Genomic DNA, 24677 nt, shown 5'->3' on the forward strand with positions numbered 1-24677 from the left:
CAGGCATCCAGAGCCACTGCTGTCATTAAATGCTTTTGGCTGCAAGTAACAGAAAACCCCCAAGGCCTATTTTTCTCCTTTATTTCTCGTTAAGAAGAAGTCTGCTCGTGGCTCCTGTGGGAGTTGGCTCGACAGCTCAGCGGCATCAGGGTTCACGGCTCTATGAGCTGAAGCCTGTTCCTCATGGTCATTAGATGGCCACTGCATGGCCTCGCCTAACCAGAAGGGGGCCAAGAAGAACGGGGTTGGAAATGGAGACGGCCAGGCAACCAACTGCCTGCCACAGCAACGCCAAAGCCGGGCCAACTGGGCTTTACTGAAAGGGGAAGAGTCTGGCAACACGGGTGGCCGAGCCCGTCCACAAGGACACTCCACGCCCTGGCTGGTGCGTAGGCTAAGTCTAGAGGACCTGGTAAATCTCCACATCACATGAGCACGTGGGCGGAGGGACCAAACACGGCGTCCAAGCCCATGTGTTTCGCTTGTATCACCCAAGACTCTACCTGCAGGACGCTCTTTCAAACCAAAGTTCAGACTTCAGCAGTAAGGAGGAAACACGAATTGGAATTGATACAAAACACAACCAAATTCAAAGGCACATTTATTTACAAAGATACAGAGTATCAATGTAATAAGAAACAAAGGAAATAAAATTATGGCCGTAATATTTACACAGAAGTGCAGGCAAAACTTACCAAGAAGATTCCTTAAATATTTCTACTTCTAGAACTCAACAATCAAAACCGGTTTCTAAGAATAATTCTTTGTCACCTCAGGAAGAATTTTTAGGAGGCTCAGTCAACATGATTTGAACTACGACTATCCTAATGAAAAAAACCACAATTTTATATTCTTTGAAAATCTCCCAGTTGCTGGAGGCCAGTCAATCAGATCACCATCAGTTTTTAAAAGATGCAAAGGCTCTTAAATTAGGAAGTCATAATTGCTTTAAGAAATTGTTTTTAAAAACCCAAGTACACCATGGTTTGCTGAGTGCTACAATACACACGTAGTTTACAGAACTTTCTCAATCCACTAAAATGGTTTGTTACCTTACAGCGAGAGCTGACTGTTCTCTAATGGGAAACACCAGGTCACTTACTGTTTAGCTCTTAGGAAAATCATTCAGTGTGTATTCAGCTTTTAATAGCACTAACTAAATACATTTAAAAAGTCCATACACCTAACTATCACCAGTACCCAGGTAGCTGCTGGATCTTCCAAGACCAGAGACAGGAATTCTTAAGTCAAGACTCTTCGCAGCCCTGCACTCACAGACCCCGTGTACAGACTTCATTTACCCACGTAACAGAAGACGCGCTCCTTCCACGCCTCGTGAAAGGCTGGCCGGTGTGCGTCTGTGATGCCTCCTCGGGAGCGCAGGCACAGCTCGCAGCGTGCACACCTTGGTCAACGTCTTTTGTGTCTGTCAGTTCTTCCTTTAGCTCAGTCCTTCTGACTGGGAAATGTGATGTCCAAACTGAAATAAAGCAAATTCTGGACAGAGGAATTATTCTAATGTGAAAAAGAACGGCCCGCCAGCACCACGGCACCCTCGGGTTAACTCCTCCAACAGTGCGCAGCTGTCTGGGAGCGAGCTCCATGCTGGGGCTGTGGCAGAGCTGAGGACACGAGAGCGAGCAAGACGTCTCAGCCGCAGGGCATGAGCCCTCCCAGCCGACCACAGGGAGCATGTGTGTCCAGCCCCAAGCTAGGTGCTAGAAAATAAAGAGAAAGGGGCCGCCCCGGGGCCAAGTGGTTAAGTTTGCGCGCTCTGCTTCAGTGGCCCAGGGTTTTGTGGTTTGGATCCTGGGCACGGACATGGCACCGCTCATCAGGCCATGCTGCGGTGGCGTCCCACGTAGCACAACCAGAAGGACCTACAACTAGAATATGCAGCTATGTACTGGGGGGCTTTGGGGAGAAGAAAAAAAATACAGACAGATTCCATTCTTTCTCTACGATGCTCGTGGTTGGAGAGAAATGCTAAGGCCGGGGAACAGTCTGAGACACCCGGTAACACCCCCTCATCCACTACCACGGGGACAGCGTGTTCCGCTCCAGAGTTTCTTCAGTAACTGGGGGTTTTCAAACATCCTGGAGTTTTAATAAACCAAGTTCTGGTCACTGCTCTGCCCATTAGATGTGGGCTCACGGCCAGATTACTTAAGCACCGAGGGGCTCATTTTCCTCATGTGTAAAACAGGTAACTGGCCTGGGTGCATTTTTCTTTTTTTTTTTTTTAGGCTGTTGCTGTGAAGATCAAAGGAAATGAGGGAAAAAGGACTTTGCAAGATATAAATTTCTACACAAATGTTAAACACTTATTTTTAGGCACATTTATGTTTTTTGATTGCAACAGTCCTAAGGTAAACTACACACTTTTGCCTTCTTAGAGTTAAGAACATAACTGAGTCAAGATGATAAACACTGGAGACTGCGCGCAGGCGCACACACGGTGACCCCGAGACCACATGGCGGGAAGGAGAGGGACCATTTCCCACTCTGCTGTCTCCTTCGTCGCCGTCTGCTTCTTAGTTTGTCCGTCTCGTCCTCGGCTGACAGCCACCACTCCTCAGTGCGATCCAGCCGACTTTAGATGCTGCCCCCGTCACAGTCCTCTCCTTCCACGGCGTATTCTCAGGTACTCCCTCCACTAAACTCTGAGATGGGAAGACCACCCCCAAAACTAGAATCACGTGTGAATTAGAGAAGAGAGACTTCAAGGAAGGAGCAGTCTTGAGGGTCAAGTGTTTGGAATACAACGTGTGTCCTTTTGCACAACCAAGAAGCTCTGTCGCTGAAGACAATTACGATGCCATTTGCTCTTGTAAAAGCACAGTTAACATTCTGTTTAAATAATCCAAAATCTTTGTGTCTGACTGAGAAAAACATTAGAGTGTGCACATCTGACTAGGGTTAGGTTGGATCCATCGCGCCCTCCTTCTCTGGTCCTTTCAAAGTTTCAGAACCCGCTTCACACTGCAGACAGCCACAGCGCGTCAGCACCTGTCTAGATAGACCATTACAAACTTACGCACACGTATTTTTCAAATTAAGGGTTTTATTTCAAAATAACTTCATAGTAGGCTAAAAGCTAAACTGAGCAAGCAAAAGTTAACAGAAACAACAGAAACACTAGCAGCGTCAACAAACAAGTGTGCAGCCCATTCTGCAGAATCACTTCGAGAGAACGTGAAGGCAAAGATTTATCCCAACCATACACTTCAGAAACACTGAAAATCGGACTTCACATTATCATCGCTCACCCTTGAAGCTTCTGGACTAGAAAAGGGAGAAGACTCCCAAGACCTATTTTCTTTCTCAAAGGAATCGTCTTCTTGGAACGCAAATTTCTGCTTCAGCGCACGGGATATTAAAGCCACGGGGTCCCAGGGTGAGCTGTGTCTCTTCCTCTTGTGAAGGGGTCTCCCTCCAGGTGACCTATTTTTAAAAAAATTGACTAAATTAAAACTGTGTAATTTAAGCTCCTTACTGACAAACACAGCAGGAATACAAGCATAACATATTACAATCTAATTCGTCTTCAAGACATTGGAAATTCTGGCATGGAATAAGCAACCTGGAGGGCACAGTGAATTGGGAATCAGAAAACCAACAGAGCACGTGGATGGGGCTCCACCACAACCTTCTTATGACCTGGGATTTATCAAATATCTCTGTGCTGAAGATCTTTATTTTAAATTTTCTAAATTTTCAGTGGAAAATTTAAAGAAATATCTAAGAACTCTTAAAAGGACTACAGAGTTCATGAAAAGAAAACCATTAGGCTAACTGTTCATCCAGTCTCCACTTAATGCCTACTGCTACTCCAGGCTCCGTCCCACGCCTCGAGTGTGGAGCAGTGTCCCGCGCCAGGGAACACTCTGGTGGCAGAGACCATCAGTGACCAAGGAAGCAGCAGTAATGCTGTGACTACCATGGCGGGGGTGACGGGGCGGAAGCCCTGCAGACGAGGTGGTCAGGAAAGCCTCTGAGACGACATCCTCCAAGGGAACGGCGAGGGGTCAGTGTGAGCGTGAACATCCGGGGGACACACAGCAAGGACCCAGCGTATGGAAAAGGACAGACAGGCACAGCCAGAGGCAGCGAGCACGAGGGAAGCAGGACATGAGGCCCACAAGGGAAGCGAGGGCTGGATCCTGGGGGACTTACGGGCCACCGCGAGGTGTCTGTACTGTATTCTAAGCACACTGGAACCCACCACAGGGTTTTAGGCAGGAAATGGCATGATCCAACTTCCGCTTTTAAAGGCCCACCCTGGTTGGTCCACGGAGAAAGATAAGGAGGCAAGAACGAAAACAGGGACTAGTTAGGAGGCCAGTGCAGAGTCCCAGCTGGAGAAGACGGCGGCTTGGACGGGGCGGGGGCAGCTGGGTCACGAGGGTCCACAGATTTGAGCTATATGCTGATGGAAAGGATACGGGATGGAAAGGAAAAGAAAGACAAAGATAATTCCTAGATCTTTGGACTGAGCAGTGGGTGACGGTGCTGCCATTTACTGAGATGCAAAAGACTTGGGCAAGAACAGGTGCTCAAGGCGGAAGAAGGGAACAGGTAGGAAGGAAGAGCCCCGTTTGGACATAAGCACTTGGGACACCTGTGAGGCAGGCAAACGAAGACATCAAGCAGGCAGCTGTCAAGTAGGGACGGGGCTCAGAGGAGAGTCAGGGACAGAAACATCAGCGCAGCAGTCATTAGCTTATAGCTGTGTGATGGACAGCCATTCTCACCAAAGGCACAATGTGGATGGAGAAGGAACGAGGCTGCGGGCTGAGCCTCGGACACGCCGACACTGGAGGGAGAGTGAGCAAAGGAGTGAGAAGGAGCGGACAATGAGGTGAGAGGAAAACCACGTGTGATTTCCTCGAAGCCAAGTGAAGAAAGCGTTCCAAGGAGGAGAGAACCACAGCTGTATCAAACGCTACCCAGCCATCAAGTAAGAGGAGCAATGAGAACTGACCATCAGGGCCGGCCCCGTGGCCCAGTGGTTAAGTTCACGCACTCCGCTTCAGCGGCCCAGAGTTTCACTGGTTCAGATCCTGGGCGTGGACATGGCACCGCTCATCAGGCCACATTGAGGCAGCATCCCACATGCCACAACTAGAAGGACCCACAACTAGAATATACAACCATGTACTGGGGGACTTTGGGGAGAAGAAGAAGAAGAAAAAAAAGATTGGTAACAGATGTTAGCTCAGGGCCAATCTATAAAAAAAAAAAGAACTGACCATTGGATTTAGCAACACAGGGTCACTGGTGACCTTGACAAGAGCAGTTTTCAACAGAGTGATGGGACAGACACCATATTCCAGTGGGTAGACGGCGGCAGCGAGAAATGGAAACAAACTATAGACAACATGGAGAATTCATACCAGAAAGGGGACAGAGAACAGTGACAGCTGGGGGTATGTGTTTCGAAGCTGGGAAATACTCAGGTGTGAGAAGAATAAAGTAAAGAAGGAAAACTTGATGATGCAGAAGACAGAAGGGATAATTTTAAGTGAAATCCTTGAGAAGATAAGAGAGAAGGGGAACCAGCGACCAAGGGGAGAGCCTGGATGTGAACAAGGACACTTCATTCGCTGTAATAAGATGGGAGTCAGGGAACAAGGGTAGGAAATCTGTAAACGTAAATACGCGGGAAGTCTCATCTGACTTCGCAGCCATGTGTAATACAGGTTCGTTGTAGAAACACCAGAGAATAGGGGGATGGAGGTTATAGTCTGCTGGCCCCTTAGCTGTTTCTCCAATGACGGAAAAAGTCAGAGTCACCATTTTACACTGACAGGGCCCACTGATACCAGTAAGCAATCTAGCTGGGACCAAGTGTGCACACACAGCCACAGGATTTTTCCCTGTACTTGCTGCCCTATACAAGGATCATATCATAACCTCATCAATAAGGAAATGACTTATCTGTCCTAACACTGTTATATGGAAAATCTATTTATTTTCTCACCAAAACCTCACTGAGGGACTCCCAAGTGACCATGGCAGATCTCTGTGAAATCCTACTGAAATGACAATAAAGAAATGAAAAAGATGTATACGCACAAAGACAGAGATTACCAGAATTGCAGCAAAGTGCTGGAAGCTGGGAGCTGACGAAGGTGAGGAGACTGCAAGGTGAGCTGCCCTCCTGAAAACAGGGGGATGCAGGAAAGTACACACTGAATGATGAGCGCATCCCTTTGCTCTTTCCCGACTCAGCTCTCGAAACACCTGGCTTGCACCCGCTGTGTAATCCCCATCTCTCCTGGCCAAGAAGGAGACTGAAGAACTTTCTAGGAAAACTCTCAGCCACAAAGAAAAGACATACAGCTGCTGACCTATGGGGTCTGGCCAACAAAATGGTCAGGTCCTCTGCTCTATCACTAAATTGTGAAGCCCACCAGTTAGCAAGCCCGCCTCACACAAGGAACCTTCAATCATCTCCTCGCCTCATTTCTAAACGTGAAAGTATAGCCAAGAATCACCAGAAACTTAAGGCTCCAAAACTAAAGATGGAGACCAAAATCAACAAGAGGAAAAGAGGAACTCAGGAAAAATAGAGATAATTCAAAAGCAAAAGGAAACTTAAAACTATATAGTTAATATCTTCAGAGGAATAAGACAAACAGAAGCAGGAAGACACAGAAAAGGAGCATTCAAAGAAACGGCTCTTGCAAATTAAAAATATGATGTCAGGGGAAAATGCAATAGAAGAGCTGAAAGGTAAGTTAAAGAATTTTCTTAGAAAGTATAATAGAAAAGCAAAGAGAAAGAAAACAGTAAAGGAAAGATATGAGGCTAAGAGGAATCATTCTGGCATTCAAACTTCTCGTAGGAGCTCCAGGAAAAGAACAGAGGGAAAGCGTGGGTGAAAACTATCAGAGAAATGTTTATAAGAGGTTTCCAAAAAGGAAGGGCCTAAAACCCTAGATTGATTGAGTCCACAAGTGCCCAGGATAAGAAATAGAAAAGAGCTCCCCAGGGCACATCGTCCTGAAATTTCAGAACACCAGGACTAATGAGAAGATCTTAAATGCTTCAAGAATAAAGAAACAGGTCTGATAGAGAGTACCAAGAGTCAGAATGACATCACCTTCTCAACAGGAACACTGGAAGCTAGAAATTAATGGAACAATGTCTTCAAAATTCTGAGGAAAATGGCTTTCTGCCTATTATTTTTCCAGCCAAACTAGCAATTAAGTGTGAGAATAAAATAATAACATTTTCAGACATGCAAGGTCTCAAAATAATCTACCTTTTATGCACCCTTTCTCAGGAAGCTATGGGAAGTTACGACACCCAGGAAAAGGGGGATGCAACAGGAGAAAAGTAAGAGAATGCCCATGACGGTGGTGAAGGAAACCCCTAGGATGATGACAGCGTAGCAGGCTGGAGGGCAACAGTGAGGTGGAGCAGGACCCCGGGCTTCTGGAGAGGAATTTCAAAAAAGAAAGAAATGGAACTCAGAGAGGATTAACTCCAACAAAAAAACAAACAAAATGCAATCATACTGTATGAAATGGCTTCCCTGTAAATGTTTACTGGCATAAAAAGGATGTAAATTCTGAACACTGATTTAACTAAAGATTGTAACAACTACGGCAGGAAGATGTAATGAGAAGGGTGTGTGCTCATGTGTTAGGGTGCAGAACGTCTACGAGAACATGTTTCTAATCTTTAACAATGCAAAGCAGATATAATTAAAATAGCAACAAATAGCAAGAGAGGTAAGCTGTTTCAAAAATACAGAGATAATATACTAGAGGAGTCAGAAAATTTGAAAATGATTCTCTCCTCTCTTTGTGTCTAACTGAGGAATAAAAGACTTATGTATGTTTACTTTGGTCAATATAGTAATTTTTTAAAACAGCACTGATAAAATTTCTCAAATCCTGACCACGTACCGTTCAACTGCACGGAGTTTCACCTTATTCAGATCCTTTAGAACGTCCAGCATGTTTGGAATATCTTTATTGTTCTGGTTTTTTGGACAATGACTATAAATAGTCTGACAAGCACCTGGGTGCTGTTTTTTCATTTCAGCTGCTGAATTATCTGAGTCACAAATATTCTTAGATCCTGGTTGTACAAGAGGAGAACATGGAGGCTGCAGAGAAGAAAACTGAGGGGGTAGTGGTGGTGGAGGAGGGGGAGAGGGAAGCAATGAACTTGAGAATGGATCCGGTTCAGCGCTGAGTTGAGCAGCCACTGACGATGGCGTTTGTCCCAAACCACCAGGCCCGTCATTCAAGTCAAAGGAGCCTGAAAACAAAGTAGTCTGTTTAAAAATCCGGCAAAATTCTCTCCAAGGTAACACTAATTAGAACCAAAACAGGAACAATTTCTGTAATGCTACTAAAATAATGATTTGGTGGCTAGGAAGGAGAAGCAGTCCCATCTGCTTAGTAATTTCTGTAAGCATCAAGCCAAATAGTAAGTTTATTTTTAATCCAATTAGGATTTTCTGTGTAGGCCCTTAAAGCGGGTAAGGAAGAATGCATTTTAAAGAGAAAATAATAAGTGCTTTTTCAGTAAGTCACATACAATCTGAATTTCATCCTCTATTTAAAAAAGCTAAAAGATGATCAACAAAAGCCAGCCCTGATGGCCTAGGGGTTAAAGTTCCGCTTGCTCCACTTTGGCAGCCCAGGTTCAGTTCCCGGGTGTGGAACCACACCACTCGTCTGTCAGTAGCCATGCTGAGGTGGCGTCCCACACAGAAGAATTAGAAGGACCTACAACTAGAATAGACAACTACGTACTGGGGCTTTGGGGAGAAAAACGAAAAAAGAGAGAGGAAGATTGGCAACAGATGTTAGCTCAGAGCGAATCTTTCCCATCAAAGAAAGAAAAAAGCCTAAGGAAACCTGAATAAATTGAAAAAACATATATGATCAACGACTTGTAGATAGAAACACTCAAACTGGCATATTCACCCTGCAACAACACTGCAGAAACACCCACGCAAACACCTTCTAGGCGGGAGCCTAAGACGAGGACTGAGCACTTAACTTCGTCACAACAGATTCGCTTCTGAAAAGTCGTGTGAAACACGATTGCTGAAAAGAAAGTGTGTGTATCTCATTTTAATTATTACACATTATATAATAGTTGCATATAAGTTATATATGATAAATATATCCTATATAAATACTATGCATTATATATAAATCATTTATGTATATATACACTTTTGTGTGTGTGTGTGTGTGTGTGTGTTGGTTAAAGCAAGTTATGTCTAAAAATTTAGAAAAGGGTCACCTGGAAAACATTATCCGCCTAACTTGGTGGCATTATAGCAGCAATAACTTCAAACTACAAAAATATGAAGGCTCAAATCTATACTCTTCTTTCAAATTAACGCATTCCTCCTCTTAAATTCCCAGCGCTTATCTGAAAAGTTAGGAAAGCATTCTTAGAAAACGGCTTCTTAATAGAAAAGTAGAATGTTCGGCAGTATAGCCAGCTCTTCCTCAAACCAAGCCACTCCCTCACTGTAAATGTGGCTTAATTCACTTTTTTTTTTTTCTAAAGATTGGCACCTGAGCTAACAACTGTTGCCAGTCTTTTTTTTTTTTTTTTCTGCTTTATCTCCCCAAATCCCCCCGGTACATAGTTGTATATCTTAGTTGCAGGTCCTTCTAGTTGTGGCACGTGGGATGCCGCCTCAACATGGCCTGACGAGCAGTGCCATGTCCGTGCCCAGGATTCGAACCAGCGAAACCCTGGGCCGCTACAGTGGAGCATGCAAACTTAACCACTTGGCCACGGGGCCACCCCCTGGCTTAATTCACTTTAAACACACATCAGACATAGTCTTATATGCCCAACATCTTTCACATCTAATGTCATTCACAAGCTACTTTAGCATCAGACATCCTCGCTCAGGGCCGCACTGATGCCCATACTACTAAGTGTCACCTCACTGAGACCGCAGCCCCGCGCGTCACCCACCGGAGCCTGTGCTGGTTTTCAGCTCCTGCAGCCGCACGATCGCAGCAATCCGAGAGCGGAGCGAAGCCAGCTCATCCTCAAGGGCGGCTATTTTTTTAATTGCAGCTTCACTTACAGGCGGATCATTTCTCATTGGTTTGTTACGTCTTAGAGCCGGTGACGATGGATCCCAAACCAGGTGCACAGGGTATTCAACTTCCTCCTCTTCTTCATTTTTCCATATACTATTTCTGTGGGTGGAAGGAAAAAAGAAATGGAGAGAAAGAGAGAGAAGAGAGAGGGAAATTTGCCAAGAGGAATAAATTCTTTCAGTCAAAGAATAAAGATACCAAAACAAAACGAGAGTTACTCTCCTTATCCCATGATTGTCTCCAGACTCACTGAGGATAAGCACAGCCTCCTATGTAACTTGTATTCTCAATGTAGAGAACAGAAGGTAGTTTTTAATAGGTGACCAATAAGTGGTCAGTGAACGAAGGAACAAACCTTGCTTTTAGATTATAAAACAAAAATAATTATCCTGTAACTGTTCTGTCTATTAGCTTTAAACACAAGTTTATTTATTTAGAAATAAAGTTGGTTTATTTAGGAATTCTACACATTCTGAATATACAGCACTGAAGGGTCTTATATTCAGTATTATGTTAGGGGTAATTTTATGGCATTCTTACATTTTGAAAATTGACCAGTTTCATGCATGATCAATTTAGCCAGAATATCTGAATGATTGACCCTGTGGTGCCTACCGCCTGAATCTGAATATACTAACACGTAAGTTAGCACTCCGCAGGAGTAACAGATCCAAATTTTGAAATATATTGAACATCATTGCCTGGTGCACAATAAGAACAATATAAGTTTTGGCTAAATACGTAAAGCAAAATGAACCTCGTATCTAGGATAGGAAACAGCTTTCTCCTAAAAATAAACACTGTGATTCTGATACCCTTTTACTATCTATCACTCCTTCCTAGGCTTGGTGTTAGGTTTAAACGTGCATAAAAAAAACTGTCTAGGGCCGGCCCGGTGGCACAGCGGTTAAGTTCGCACGTTCTGCTTCGGCGGCCCAGGGTTCACTGGTCCCAACCCTGGGTACAGACATGGCACCGTTTGTCAAGCCACGCTGTGGTAGGCGTCCCACATATAAAGTAGAGGAAGATGGGCACGGATGTTAGCTCAGGGCCAGTCTTCCTCAGCAAAAAGAGGAGGACTAGCAGCAGATGTTAGCTCAGGGCTGATCTTCCTCAAAAAAACACCAAAACTGGCTAAATATGAGAAACAGCTAGTCATCCTTATTAGAAAGATATTAGTAGGACTCAGCTTAGTACAGAGACAGACAAAACAAACAGGCTCAATTAGTCTGAACAAACTCCAGCACATGCAAGAACTCCGATTACAGCCCACACCCCACTTCCAAGATAAGTATGTAAAATTACCTAAATCTGAGATAACGGGCCTCTTCATCATTTGCCACAAACAAAGTATCAGCAAAAGATGGAACTACAGATCCACAGTTAGCAGAGTCTGCAGAGGTCAAGACTGGGGTCAGCTAAAGGGAAAAGGAAAAAGAGTCACTGCTCCGCAGGGAGCGGGGACACCCAGGCCCGCGGAAATTCAGCGAGCTAAAACCCAACAGAGGGAAAAGGAAAAGGGTCTTCCATAGAAAAACATGCACCTGTTAGCAAGAAAAAATACTGAGGAAAATGTTATTCATAAGTCTACACATGTAGTCGTATTCTCCCCCCGGGGTTAATGCCATCTGTCATAAAATACCAGCCAGAAGAAAAGACAAGCTACTCAGGTCACTCGGCACCCGCCCACCTTGAGTGTAACTATTTAAATAAACACAAAAACACATGTGAAATGCCTTGTTTCCAGGGGTAGACAAATGGCTTTTGGCTTTCAGGAAACATTTCTTCCCTTGTTCAACCCTATACCCCTAGAAGCACCCAGCATTATTTCCCACATGGTGCTTAAACGACACGTGCTGACCGACTTACCTCAAAATGAGGCCTGGGGCAGGGCTCTAAAGGAAGAATGTTTCCAATAATCCGAACAACACTCCGCGCTGAGCCGTAGCCTTTATTTTCCCAAATCTGCAAAACCTACTTAACACAAAGCATTGTTTGAAAAGGACTCGGTAAGCATGTTTAGATATCTACGAAAAAAAAGTCAAAGAAGCAATGCCACTAATTTTTAAAAAGAAAATTAAAAAAAAGAAAAAGAAAATATAGATGGTGTGCTCAAAGTACCTTCCTCAAAGAATTCAAACTTATTGTCTTTTTTAATTGTATTTAAAAAAAAAAAAAGGATAAGAGTGAATATATATACATTCCAGGAAGGGAAATCTTTTAGGAGAGAACCACAAATTCATTTTGTTTTATTTCCGAGAATGTCCAAATACCTTGGGAAACTTTGTTCAGAAAAATTGCCTCCCCTCCTCCCAGCTAAAAATCCCGCCTTTTGGCCCAATCAAAAACCTCCTTTAAAGAAGAGATAAAGAGGGGCATGAACGAATCAGGTCCTAACAATTGAAGATTCTTTACTTGCAATGGAATCTACGTGCTGGAAGCCAGTTCTTGAAAAGATAATAGAAGTGAAGTGTGCCGCTATAACTCAACACTGTGTCCTTTAGCTTGGGCTCCCCATATTCCCATAGGAACCTCCCCCAAAAACATGACATAACATTTATTCTTTTGGCAGAGAGTTTAACACAAAGAAAACACTTTCTCTTTAAAAAACATTAAAAATTGGACTTTTCATTTTTCCTAAGATCCTATAACAAGGACAACGTTTATTATGAGCAACAGCTATAGGCAGCATCCCATTAGCATCCTCATGGATATAAGCTGTAAGCAGATGGATACTGTTCCAGAACTGAGGAGAAAAACTGGGATTAGAGAGATGGAATTGGGAATCACTGGCACACGGAATACCTGATAGAGGTAAAAATCAAAGCCTTAGGACTAGCTGAGAAAAACCAGGGCGGGAGAGGATCTCGAAGTCGTCAGCACACAGAATCCTTCTGTGCGAAGTCACACCATTCCTCCATTTAAGTGGTAAGGGCTCTGAACTTATCTGATCACGTGCGAACACCTGAGTCTCACATTAAATACTGATTCCATCGACCCGCCTCACAACCTTCCCTCAGTTCTGCCAGCTCAGCCTCCACAACGTACTCCATGCATTTCGTAACCCTTCTCAACCACCCTCAAAGGTCTCCTGCCTCTTGGCCCTATTCAGTCCGCCCAAACTAACGTGGCACCGTCCATTAACAAGAACACAGGTTCTTTGGGTTAAGCAATTTTCCGCACTGTCTCAAAAACAAGCCAATATTGCCCCAACTGCCAGGCACGTACCCGTGGGCCTGGGGCTCTGGTCTAACTCCAGCCCGAGCACTAGGTCAGTTTTCAACTGTCAGATTCGTACTCCTCTACACATGTGGCTGTTGCTGCTCTCCTGGGCACCTAATTCCAGGTCACTTCTCTTCACCCGCAGTTTTCTCTCCCGGCATTAGACTGTGAACCCTTTGCCGGCAGAGACGTGTTCACATTCCTTTTGAGTCCTTCAGGGCAGTGGTTCTTAACCACACACATACTAGGATCGCCTCAGAAGGTGCTCTTCAAAAGAAATAAAACACAAGCCACATATGTGAACCAAATTTTCTAGGAGCCATATTTGAAAAAGTAGAAAGAGCCAGATGAAATTAATTTTCTTAATATATTTTATTTAACTCGATACGTATGTTATTTCAACATGTAATCAATATTTTCAAAATTAATGAGATCATTTTACATTCTTTTTTTATATACTAAGTCTTCAAAATCCACTGTATATTTTACACCTATAGCAGCTCTCAAGTCAGACATTTCAAGAATACTTAAAGGTGACATGTGGCCAGTGGCCACCATATTGAAGAGCGCAGCCTAGAGGACACAGGTCCCAGGCCTGTTGTCACTAGAATCTCTGCCGGCCTGAGCAATTCTATTCAAAATGCTCTCCAGACCCCCCATACCTGCACCCTTGCCAAGAACCACAGGCCTCGAGGCCCGCTACAGTGAGGGCCACACACTGCAGACAAAGCCACCCGACTCCTGGTTAACCTGGATGGTACCTTCATCTCGCTCTCCGGAATTTCCGTCCTGAGAAACTCCTGTCCTTCTAACTCTCTCACGCCTTCACTGCCATTGACATCTTCACCACTCTCATGATTTCACCTCCTTCTCCCCTTCCTGGTCCAGCATACTCATTTTGACTTTACTGACTTTCCTACCAAGCGGGGATTTTCAAATTAATTGTTTCAGTGATAGGCTCAGTGCCACTCAAAAATGGTTCATCCTCTTGATATCATGTGTTCTCGTATTACTAACGGACAAACTACTCCAACTACTCTTAGCTAGGGGAAAAAAATCACAAAGTGACAATATTTGGAAAGACTACCAATCCACGCTGACTTCAGCTGGGTATTCTGCACAGGAATTCTGCCACCCCCTCACAACACGTTCTGATCTCTACTGTGTTGCCCAAAGCAATCACTGATCTCTGAAACCCCCTATGTCCTCACTTCCATTACCTGCAGGTGGCCTTGCCTCCGCTCTCACTGAGAAAACAAGGATGCAATTCGACACACCTCAATTTTCATTTCCCTCCATTCAAAATCTCTCCACCATCTCTCGCTTTTATTCTACTCTTGACTGTCCGTCTTCTTTCCAAGGCTTATTTATTTATATTCCCTGCATTGCTCAATCGCTCTATCTCATTTGTATCTTAAACTATTTCCTGTCCATGAGGTTCTGCCCCACAGCCTGCAAAACATGCTAAAGTTACCTCTAACGCTGAAAAGAAAAAGAAAATTTCAATCTTACAGCCCCTTCAAGTTGATGGCCCCTCTCCATTTCTCTTCACAAGCTTTTCAAAAAAGGTCACTGATGCTACTTCTCTTCTTCAGTCATTCATCAAACCACTACAATATGCTGTCTCTCTCCACCTACAGAAATCCCTAAATGCATCCGTAATCTAATGATAAGCAAATCTTCAACTATTACTCAGTCCTCGTCATCTTCAACCTCACTGTTTCTGAAATTCAAATACTGCAATAACATCCAATGACGTCTTCCATTATGCCATCAAAGTCCATGGGTTTAAATATCAAAATAACACAGAGAACGCCATGCCTGAATCTCTTTTCCTTCCCACATTCCAGAACCACACAGCCAATTACCTGCAGGATATTTGTATTTGTATATTCCAACAGCTCATCTGGGCTCACCTTATTCCCAACCTAAAACTAGTTCCTCACACTGAGTTGCCTATTTATAATAATGGCACCATCATTCTTCAACTTACTTTTGTTTAAAACCTTGGAATTATCCTTGAGTGCTTTCTTCTAATTCACCACACCCAATAGTGATGATTTGCCCATTCTGTAAGCTCCCCTACTATTTTGTGTCTTTCTTATATTCAGTCTTGTAATTATCTGTGTGCGTTTCTTATTCCTCATATTTTAAGCATCATAAATACATGAACCATGTATCACTACTCTATCTCAACCGCCAAACCAAACATACTGTCTTACATGTAGCAGGCGTTCAATAAGGAGACAAAACTGGATTTGCTTGTAATTCTCAGACCTACATCACCCTCTCTTCTTAAAATTTATTCTGAATTTGTTGAGCTATAACTTGCCATTCTATACAAATATCAAACTTAAGTTACCTTAAATAAAACCACTATAATTCAAAATATATTTTTATCTATTCGATAAATGTAATTCTACGAAGGTCGTATCTATATTTTGCTTCGTTTGTATCTTTTGCTGGCATTTGACCTGTCAGGTAAATAGGTTCCTAATAATCTCGTCCCTTTTCAAACTCAAACTATCAAAGCCATACTATTGGAAACTCACCTCTGTTACACCTAAAGTAACAATTTCGCCTTACATTAAATGTTCACCTGTAAATGATTTTCAAAATGAGACCCAAGAACAAATACAACAGCTTCATTCAAACCCATTAAAAGACATTTACCTGGTCTATAGGAACGCCAAAATATCCCAGCATCTCTCTTAAGATATTCAACACGAGAGACATGGAGGAAGCAAACACATAAGCCACTTCAAGGGAACATGGTCAGTTTCTTGATACCTTCAGGAAAAAAAGCTCAGAAGGCATTACTCTGGACGAATAAATAACGGCCGCATGAACCGTATAACGCCGCCGGGACGAGCCCTCCCGCTCCACCTTGCACCTCCGCCAGCACCGCGCTCCAGTTGGGCGGGGGGGGGTACCCCAGGTCCGCGGACACCGCAGGGCAGCTCGGGGACGTCCTGGCCGAGACCGAACACTCGGCAGGAGCGCCAGGCGAGACCCCTCCCGAAGGTGCCGGGGCCGCGCGGGTCGGGCGGCCGGACCCGAGCAGAGACAGCTGCTCGCCCCACCCGCCCGCGGTGCAGACGAGGACGCGACCCCAGCCGGGAGCGGCGCGGGTCGGTCGCTCGCGGTGGCCCGGCTCCCAAACGCGCAGCCGCCGGGTCGAGCCGCAGGGCTCAGCGCCCCCGCCCCGGGCTGGCCTGCAGCCCCCGCCGCCGCCGCCCGCGCGCCACCCACCTGCCGCCGCCTCCGGGCCCGGCTCGCCGCTTCCGCGTCCCAACCGGAAAATCAAACTTCGCGGGCCGCGCCCCGCACCCGAGCTCATTGGACAACGCTGGGGACTGCTGCTTGTGATTGGCTGCGCAGAGACGTCAGGTTTGGGGAGCTTGCAAGGCAAGAGGGCGGGCCTTCTGCGAGGCAGCCAATGGAAGCCAAGAGGCAGCTGGTGGGCGGGGCAGGCTGCGCTGGGACGCGGGCGCACGCGCAGGACGCGGTTCCGGGTTCTCGGGCGCGGTCGCATCCGCATTCGCCGGGGTTCTGCAGCCTCTTTGGGCCTTGGAGCCGGGCCGGCGGTCCGGAGTTGGGGTCCCACGCAGATCTTCGCAGGGAAAGTGTGTCGCCCCTTATATGCGGACCCAAAGCGAGGCCCTCTCTCAAGTCCGCTCTCCGTGGAGAGTGGAGATTTATTGTTTTGATCATTTGTTCATTCAGCAAATGTCTGTTAAGTGCTTATGAGACTGGCAGAAACGCAGCCCTGTCCTCGGGGATCTGCGGCCTGATTATCTAGGCTACCAGATACGCCCGACACTGCCTGGCCTAGCTAGGACGTCCAGTGATGACTAAGCCATGACAGATGTCAGCTCTCGGGTCGCTGGCTTCCTAAGAGACAACAGTTTCCTCTTCTATTTCAGCGAGAAAGCCCCGGCGTGACCTGACAGTTTAAGATGAGCTGTGCCTGCTGCCGGCGGACATCATGAGAAATGGAGGACTTTCTCTGTAGTTCACAACGGTCAGCCATCGACTAACAGTGTGTGTCCTGTGCACCGGGCACCCTCCGAGCGCGGGAAACGCACAAGGAGTGAGGCAGCTGGGGCCCTTGCGCTTGGAGCTTACGGGCTAGTGGAGACCTCGGAGACGCCTTCTCTGCCCACCATCCATGAACGGCATCTCTCTCCACTCTTTTTTTTTAAAGATGGGCACCTGAGTTAACATCTGTTGCCAATCTTCCTTGTATTTTTTTTCTCCCCAAAGCTCCCCAGCGCATAGTTGTATATTCTAGTTGTGGCATGTGGGACGCACCTCTACATGGCCTGATGAGCAGTGCCATGTCCACCCCCAGGACTGAACGGGGGGAACCCTGGGCCCGAAGCCCGAGTGAGTGAACTTCACTAACCGCTCTGCCACTGGGACTTCTCTTTCCTCATAGCACTTGTGACCATGTATATTTATGCTCCCCTTCCCGCAACTAGACTAAACTCCAGAACAGGGACTTTGTTTTGACCCATGCTGTGTCTCCAGTGCTTTAGAAGAGTGCCTGGTACATAACAGGCATTCAGTCAATACTTGTTGAGTAAAATAATTGGATATGCAATGAGAGAAAGCAGACACCAAGCAAGGCTTGGAACTAAGCAACTGGCAGAACAGTAGTGTTTATTTCTAAGCTACCTAAGGATGAAAGTAGGGACAGGAGAGGGGTGTTGGACGGAGTAAAAGCAGAAGACAAGCGGACCAGCAACGCTGCGTGGAACTCCTCACACAATTTTCTCAAGTTCCCTTTTGTCCTCATAAGTGAATAAATAACGAACTTAGAACCTCCTCCCTTTCCAGTCTGGTAACAAATACAGCACATAATAGGGCCAGAGTGAAACCATCCCTTGAGAACCAAACCCGCCTTCAGGCTGCACTGTCGACAGAGCTCAATGCTCAGCTCAAGATTTGGGTAGCAAGGCGGGCCCAGGGCAGCAGCACCGTCCTCCAGGGATGCTTTGCTGGCAGCTTTCCCCACAATTCATTTCGCGGAGCACCTTCGTCCATTCTACGTTTACTAAAGCATTCACACACACACTGGTCCCCCTTATCCCTGGCTTCAATTCCCACAGTTTCCATTCCCTGGTGGTCCAAAAACACAAAATGGACAATTCCAGAAATCATTCCTGCTTTAAACTGCACGCCACTCTAAGCAGCTTGATCAAGTATTGTGCCATGCCGCTGTCCTGTCCTGGATGTGACCCACCCTTTGTGCAGCAATGCTGGACACCCTACCCACCATTAGTCACTTCCAGCTGTCTCAGTTATGACATAACTTTTATTACTGTATACATTTCAGTTGTTCAATGTATTACTGTTAGCCTTTTACCGCGCCTAAATACATAAACATTATCACAGGCATACACGTAAAAGAAAAAACTTAGTACACGCAGGGCTCAGTGCTACTCCCGTTTTCAGGGATGCATTGGGAGAGGTATTGTTACCGACCCAGGTTCGTTTTTGCCCGCCATCCGGAGAGCCAAACACCAGGACGAGGAGATTGCAACAAGAGGGTTTAATCACAAGGCAGCCACATGAGGAAGCGAGAGCAGGAGTCCCAAAACCACTTCCCAGAAAACAGGGACTCAGAGGTATTTATGGGGTAGGGAGCGAGGTGGTCTGAAATGTGGAGAGGTGATTGGAGATGAGGAGAGATGAGATCATTGATCATCTGCAAAAACGTAGTCAGACTCCACGCCTTTTCATAGGACCCATGCTCACAAAATGGCAGCGTAGGCATGATCTGAGGGTGGAGTTTTTAGCCTCTTGATGTCAAAAGGTTGCTTACAGACATCTGCTCAGGCCCAGTTGATGTTCTCAACCAGCCTGAAATGGACAAGGGGTTCTAATTCCTGAACAACAGCTCACACACCCACTACCGTGGTGACCCAGGCTCCAGGGAGATGCTATCTGTAGGGCCTAGTGGAGTCAGACAGCATATTGCCTAAGCAGCACAGTTAACAATGGGTGGGTCAAACAGCTAAAAGCTGTAATCAATAATTGCAAAAAGGAAAAAACTTTAGTATCTAGATACTTAATCATCAATGGTAACTGTTTGCCGGTTCCAGTATCCCCGGGGATAAGGCAGGGACCCACTGTACCTCATCCTGACCACCTTTTATGAAATTTGACATTAATGTTTTTCTGTTGCTCACTTTCACATGAAATTATTTTCCTGAACTTCTAGAATGATGCAGGATTCAGGAAAGCTTTTCGGACTTTACAGAGCTACCTTTTCTGTTGTTTTTGAGTAATGCTCAGAAATACGGTGGCTTTCTAACATTTTCCTGGCTATGTTCCCCTCCTCCAGCTTGATCTAGGCCTGTGAGTCCATCTTGCTACGGTAAATGGGCCCAGCCCCTCCTCTGTGTGAGTACTGGCTGCTCTGCAGGTACTCTAAGAAATCCACATGCTCTCCTGATTTACAGCCTCCACTTACACATGTGCTCCCCAATAGCTTGATAAATTAAAACTTTGTTCTGAGTTTCTCTCGAGGAACAGGCTGACCACAGGCGGCAAACACACCCACAGGGATTCATCGCAGCTGGCATACGAAGGGTACAATAAAAGACCCTGGAGTCCATCATACCTGAAGGAAACCCCCTCCTCACTGCCCATTTCCCTATAGAAATGCCTCAAGATTCCATAATCCTGGAAGACGGGTTTTTGAGACGTTACTCCACCATCTTCCAGACTGTGCCACTTGATCTGACTAAACTTCCTTTCTCCATCCCTAGCTCGTGACTGACTGGCTCCGATCGCGGGGAGCAGAGTGAGCCCACTGCTCTGTACCAGGCCCTCTCCTTGTCTGTTGTCTCTGTCCTGCTCAATTTGATTCCCCTTTCAGTACTTTCTCCTCAGCATGGGGTCCTGTCCCTCAAAGTCTGGCACTGGCAGGTCCCTTTCACACTCCCTGGGGTAAACTGCTCCAATTCTTCCTTCTACTCGCACAGAAACCAACCCAGGCAGTTTGGTGGTCTGTCCCCATCCAGTGGTATTTGGGGGTATGTGGAGAAAGCCAGTTACCTCCTTTAACTGCAAATGCTGTCCATAGGCATTTGGTCTTATCTTAGACGTATTTTTCCATTTTTCCAGAACCACTAATAATACATTATAGTCAGTCATCATACTATGTTCTGGATGCCCATGACCAAGAATTTTTTATTCATCTTTACACCCCGCTATTTTTTCAGTGAATTAATGCAGAGAGGCTCAGAGAGGCTGAGGGCTGGTTTAGACAAAAGCTAGAAGGATGTGTACTCAATCTTGCCAACTGCTCGTAGAATCTATTAGCCTTGTGACACAAGCCTAAATTTTAGCTGATTAGGTATGCGAACTCAAAATTAGCATAATTATCTTAAGCAATGGGGCACAACACAACATCCTACATAAGTAAGTAACGGCCTCTCGGACCTTAACCACGGGTCTCATTAAAGGGTGGCCTCCAGACTGGGTACACAGCCAAGTTCAAATTTCACATTTGTACTCAGGGCCTTTTCCCTTCTGCTCTGCAGACCTTGAAGCCTCTCAGGGGTGGCAGTAATGGGACCAGTGCCGTTGAAGAGAGCAGACACGTCTTAAAGGTTATGACTTTCCAATTATTTATTAAAAAAATTTAAACACTTGAAACTAAGACCAAGATTTTCCTTGATATTAAAATGTTCCCAATTAAATTGTCCTGAAATTTTTTATATTGACAATAAAAACGATTAATGGAAAAGAGTTGAGATCTACTACCTATATATCTACAAATTGCTATTGTAGTAATACTAAAACTACAAAATCTAAGTTAAATGTTTACAGTCTAAAGAGCAGGATTTCTATTTATATGAACCTTTAAGTAATTTCTATGTAGGAAATTTCAGGTTATGCTTAGTGTTTGAATACAAAGGTCTTGCGTGTTTACAAATACTCATACTATTTTTGAACAAAATACTCTGCCATAGCTAGACCTCTCTGAAGGCATGAAGGAGAACTGCTGCTTGATTCTCTGGCTCCAGTATTTTTAGGAGAGTCAGATGATTTGAGAGATTCTGCAATCTGTTTTCTGATACAATTGTACGTTCACAAGTAAGTATGCCTGGACTCTTGTCAATCGCCTAAAAAGAGTTGGTTAAAACCCAGAACACTGAAAAACTAAAGGTTGTCCTTCCAGTCTTACTCTGCTTCTGGATCACCCAGACAGTCCATCAGTATTCCTAATGTTTCCACTTAATACTTTGCATTTTTAGTGATAATCAACTCATAATTTTCAATCTTGTCACGGTCCAAGTAACAAGAATAAAAAAATTCTACTTCATAAAGATTTCAAATAATTTGATTGTCTTACAGCTAACAGTAAATTATTTGTCACCCAAAGATTTGGCACATCATAAATGACGTAAGACTTAAACATAAATGCTGCATTATTGCTACATTCTTTCAATGTTGTGATGGGAATCAACTTAGTTTTTTTTTAAATTATCACTGGTAATTTCAGTTGATATCCAATTTAATAAAGCAAGCACTTGAATAAACACAGCTCTGAATGTTGAGTGGCAGGTAATGCAGAGCAGCACAGCACTCCTGACGGTCACCACCGAATCGCCAGACTTGCTCACACCACTTTTTCAACACTCAGCTGTCAAATGTTAGCCCACTGAGTCGATAAAGGTCTACATACCTACGATTTTTACCTCCTGGCTCTGGTCTGTCCTCTAAACAGGGACCATGTTAAAACGAGGTTGGACGAGATGCTGTCAAGCGCCCTCCCTGGGCCTCCCTGCCTTTAAGCTGACTCCTCCTCTTCTCAGGGAAAGCACTTTGCATTCCTGAAGACTGCTATCAGCACCCATTCTCACCCATCATCTTTCTACAGGGAACATACCTTTCCAACTATTCACAGGACACAACTTCACACCTCAAGCTCCTCGTTACCCCCTTCCTTTAAATGTATTAGTTAAATATTTTCTCTTAAAAATATGGTACTCCAGGGGCTGGCCTGGTGGCGTAGTGGTTAAGTTCACGCACTCTGCTTGGGCAGCCCAAGGTTCACAGGGCTCAGATCCTGGGCACAGACCTAGCACTACTTGTCAAGCCATGCTGTGGCGGCATCCCACATAAAATAGAGGAAGATTGGCAACAGATGTTAGCTCAGGGCCGATCTTCCTCACCAAAAAATAAACAAAAAAGTACTCCAAAACCACACACACAAGTTGACTTAAATAACGTATAAAAAGATTAACAAGCTAACTCTCCTGTTCAGCACATTTTTAAAGTAGCTTAGATTGAACTGTTTTACTAGCAGCCATAAAATAAATTGGTTTATACCAAACTTCTATACATATGCACTTATCATGCTTTTGTTTATACACTCAAGGAGCATTTATTACATACCTATAGTATGTGCACCGTACACAATGCTAAGTGCTCAACACTTATTCTGGCAAAGGAAGACGTAAATGGAATGAGTTGCTAGCCTAAAAGAATATGCTGCATTCAATGAAGACAAAAGAGCACTTTGTAATTTTTTGCTAGGGTGAAAGATTTTAAGATACCTAAGTGAACAAGGAGTGGCATAAACAGGAAGGCAAAAAGCAGCTCATAGGGAATTCCTGTAGTTCACCTCAACTAAGGTTTGGGCAATGGGAAGACATCAAAGGGTTTTTAACTTAAAAATGACATTAATTTTCCAAGTGGAAAACATCCTACAAATGGCAACTAAAGGATGAAATTTAAGGGTCAAGGAGCCTAAGTTAGGACACTACTGCAGCAGCTGGGGCAAGTGATGAGCATCTTTACCATAGCAGCGTGGCGGTGAGGAGGAGACTGTGATTTGAAAGTTGAGTACCATCCCCAAATGGACACACAAAAGATAACTGTATACTGACATTAACCAGTTAAATACTGTATTCTGACTATCTTTTCATGCATACATTTCGCAATGATATTCAGCTTCTTTAAAAAAAAAAGATCTCAGGGGCTGACCCCGTGGCCCAGTGGTTAAGTTCAAGCGCTCTGCTTCAGTAGCCCAAGGGTTCGCCAGTTTGGACCCTGGGCAGTGACATGGCACCGCTCATGGGGCCATGCTGGGGTGGCGTCCCACATGCCACAACTAGAAGGACCCACAACTAAAAACATGTAACTATGTACTGGGGGACTTTGGGAAGAAAAAAGAAAAATAACATCCTCAAAAAGAAAAATTTCAAAGCATATTTAACATCCCTCATGGCAGCCATAGAAGTACCCTGGAAGCTTAATAAAAGGATTATGATTTTCCCTTTTTTATCACAAGTAAAACAGAAAAAGTATGACCCTTCACAGTCAAGGACTAGATAAGATAGCAAGCAAAGCACTATTCTGGAGAATGAGAGTTGTAGTCTTTATTTTTGTAACTCTTTACATTCTACGAAATTTGCAACTGCAGTCACACGCCAGGTTAACATTTCAGTCGACTACAGACCACGTGTATGATGATGATCCCATAAGGTGAGTATCATATAGCCTACTGTGTAACAGGCTGTACCATCCAGGTTTGTCTAAGTACACTCTGATGTTTACACAATGAGCCTAACGACACAGTCCCTATCATTAAGCAAGGCATGACTGTACTGTCAGCACCACGAAGCTATCATTACCAAACACACCGTTCACTGCTGTGAATGCAAATCCTTTCAAGTCACCTAAGTGTGTGGTGTACATACTGTCATCTACTTTTACTAAGAAGAGCTCATTATTATTGAATCAGGAAGTCGGGCAACCCAAGAGATTAGTACTAAGAAAAAAACAGATTCCCATTCTCATAGGAGAACAGCATTAAAACCCACTTGCCCAGGGCCAGCCCAGCGGCACAGCAGTTAAGTTTGCGTGCTCCACTGCCTGGGGTTTGCTGGTTCAGATTCCAGGTGCAGACCTACACACACTCATCAATCCATGGTGTGGCAGGCATCCCACATATAAAATAGAGGAAGACGGACACAAATGTTAGCTTAGGGCCAATCTTCCTCAGCAAAAAGAGGAGGCTTGGCAGCAGACATTAGCTCAGGCCTAATCTTCCTCAAAAAAAAAATACCCACTTGCCCAATGTTTTTCTACTTGCAAGAATCAAGATTATCTTCTGCATTTTAACGGTGCTGCAAATCAGTTCACTGGTAAAACACCTAAAAACGTGTGTAGGAAAATTATTTTTCGTATGTACAGATCATAATTAAGACACACTACTTGAGGTTTTTTCTAGTAGTGATGGTGAAGTGCCATCCTGACAGCTTTTCTCTCTTTTTTAACCAGTGGGGTCTATTTTTAAAGGCTAAAGTACGAGGTAATATAATACGTAGA

At 44.7% G+C, this 24677-nt stretch overlaps 1 protein-coding gene across 1 annotated transcript; it reads right to left on the reverse strand.

Moving 5' to 3' along the window:
* Positions 1 to 1141: 1141 nt before the first annotated feature.
* MTFR2 (mitochondrial fission regulator 2) lies at positions 1142 to 16551 on the reverse strand. Its single transcript, XM_023651167.2, is given in 8 exon segments — positions 1142 to 1450; positions 1453 to 1480; positions 3270 to 3444; positions 7920 to 8277; positions 9970 to 10199; positions 11406 to 11518; positions 11970 to 12074; positions 15996 to 16551. Coding segments are annotated over 8 exon segments (1251 nt in total). The 5' UTR covers positions 16059 to 16551; the 3' UTR covers positions 1142 to 1271.
* Positions 16552 to 24677: the final 8126 nt, after the last annotated feature.

Source organism: Equus caballus, chromosome 10, assembly GCF_041296265.1.
Source record: "Equus caballus isolate H_3958 breed thoroughbred chromosome 10, TB-T2T, whole genome shotgun sequence".
NCBI lineage: Eukaryota > Metazoa > Chordata > Mammalia > Perissodactyla > Equidae > Equus > Equus caballus.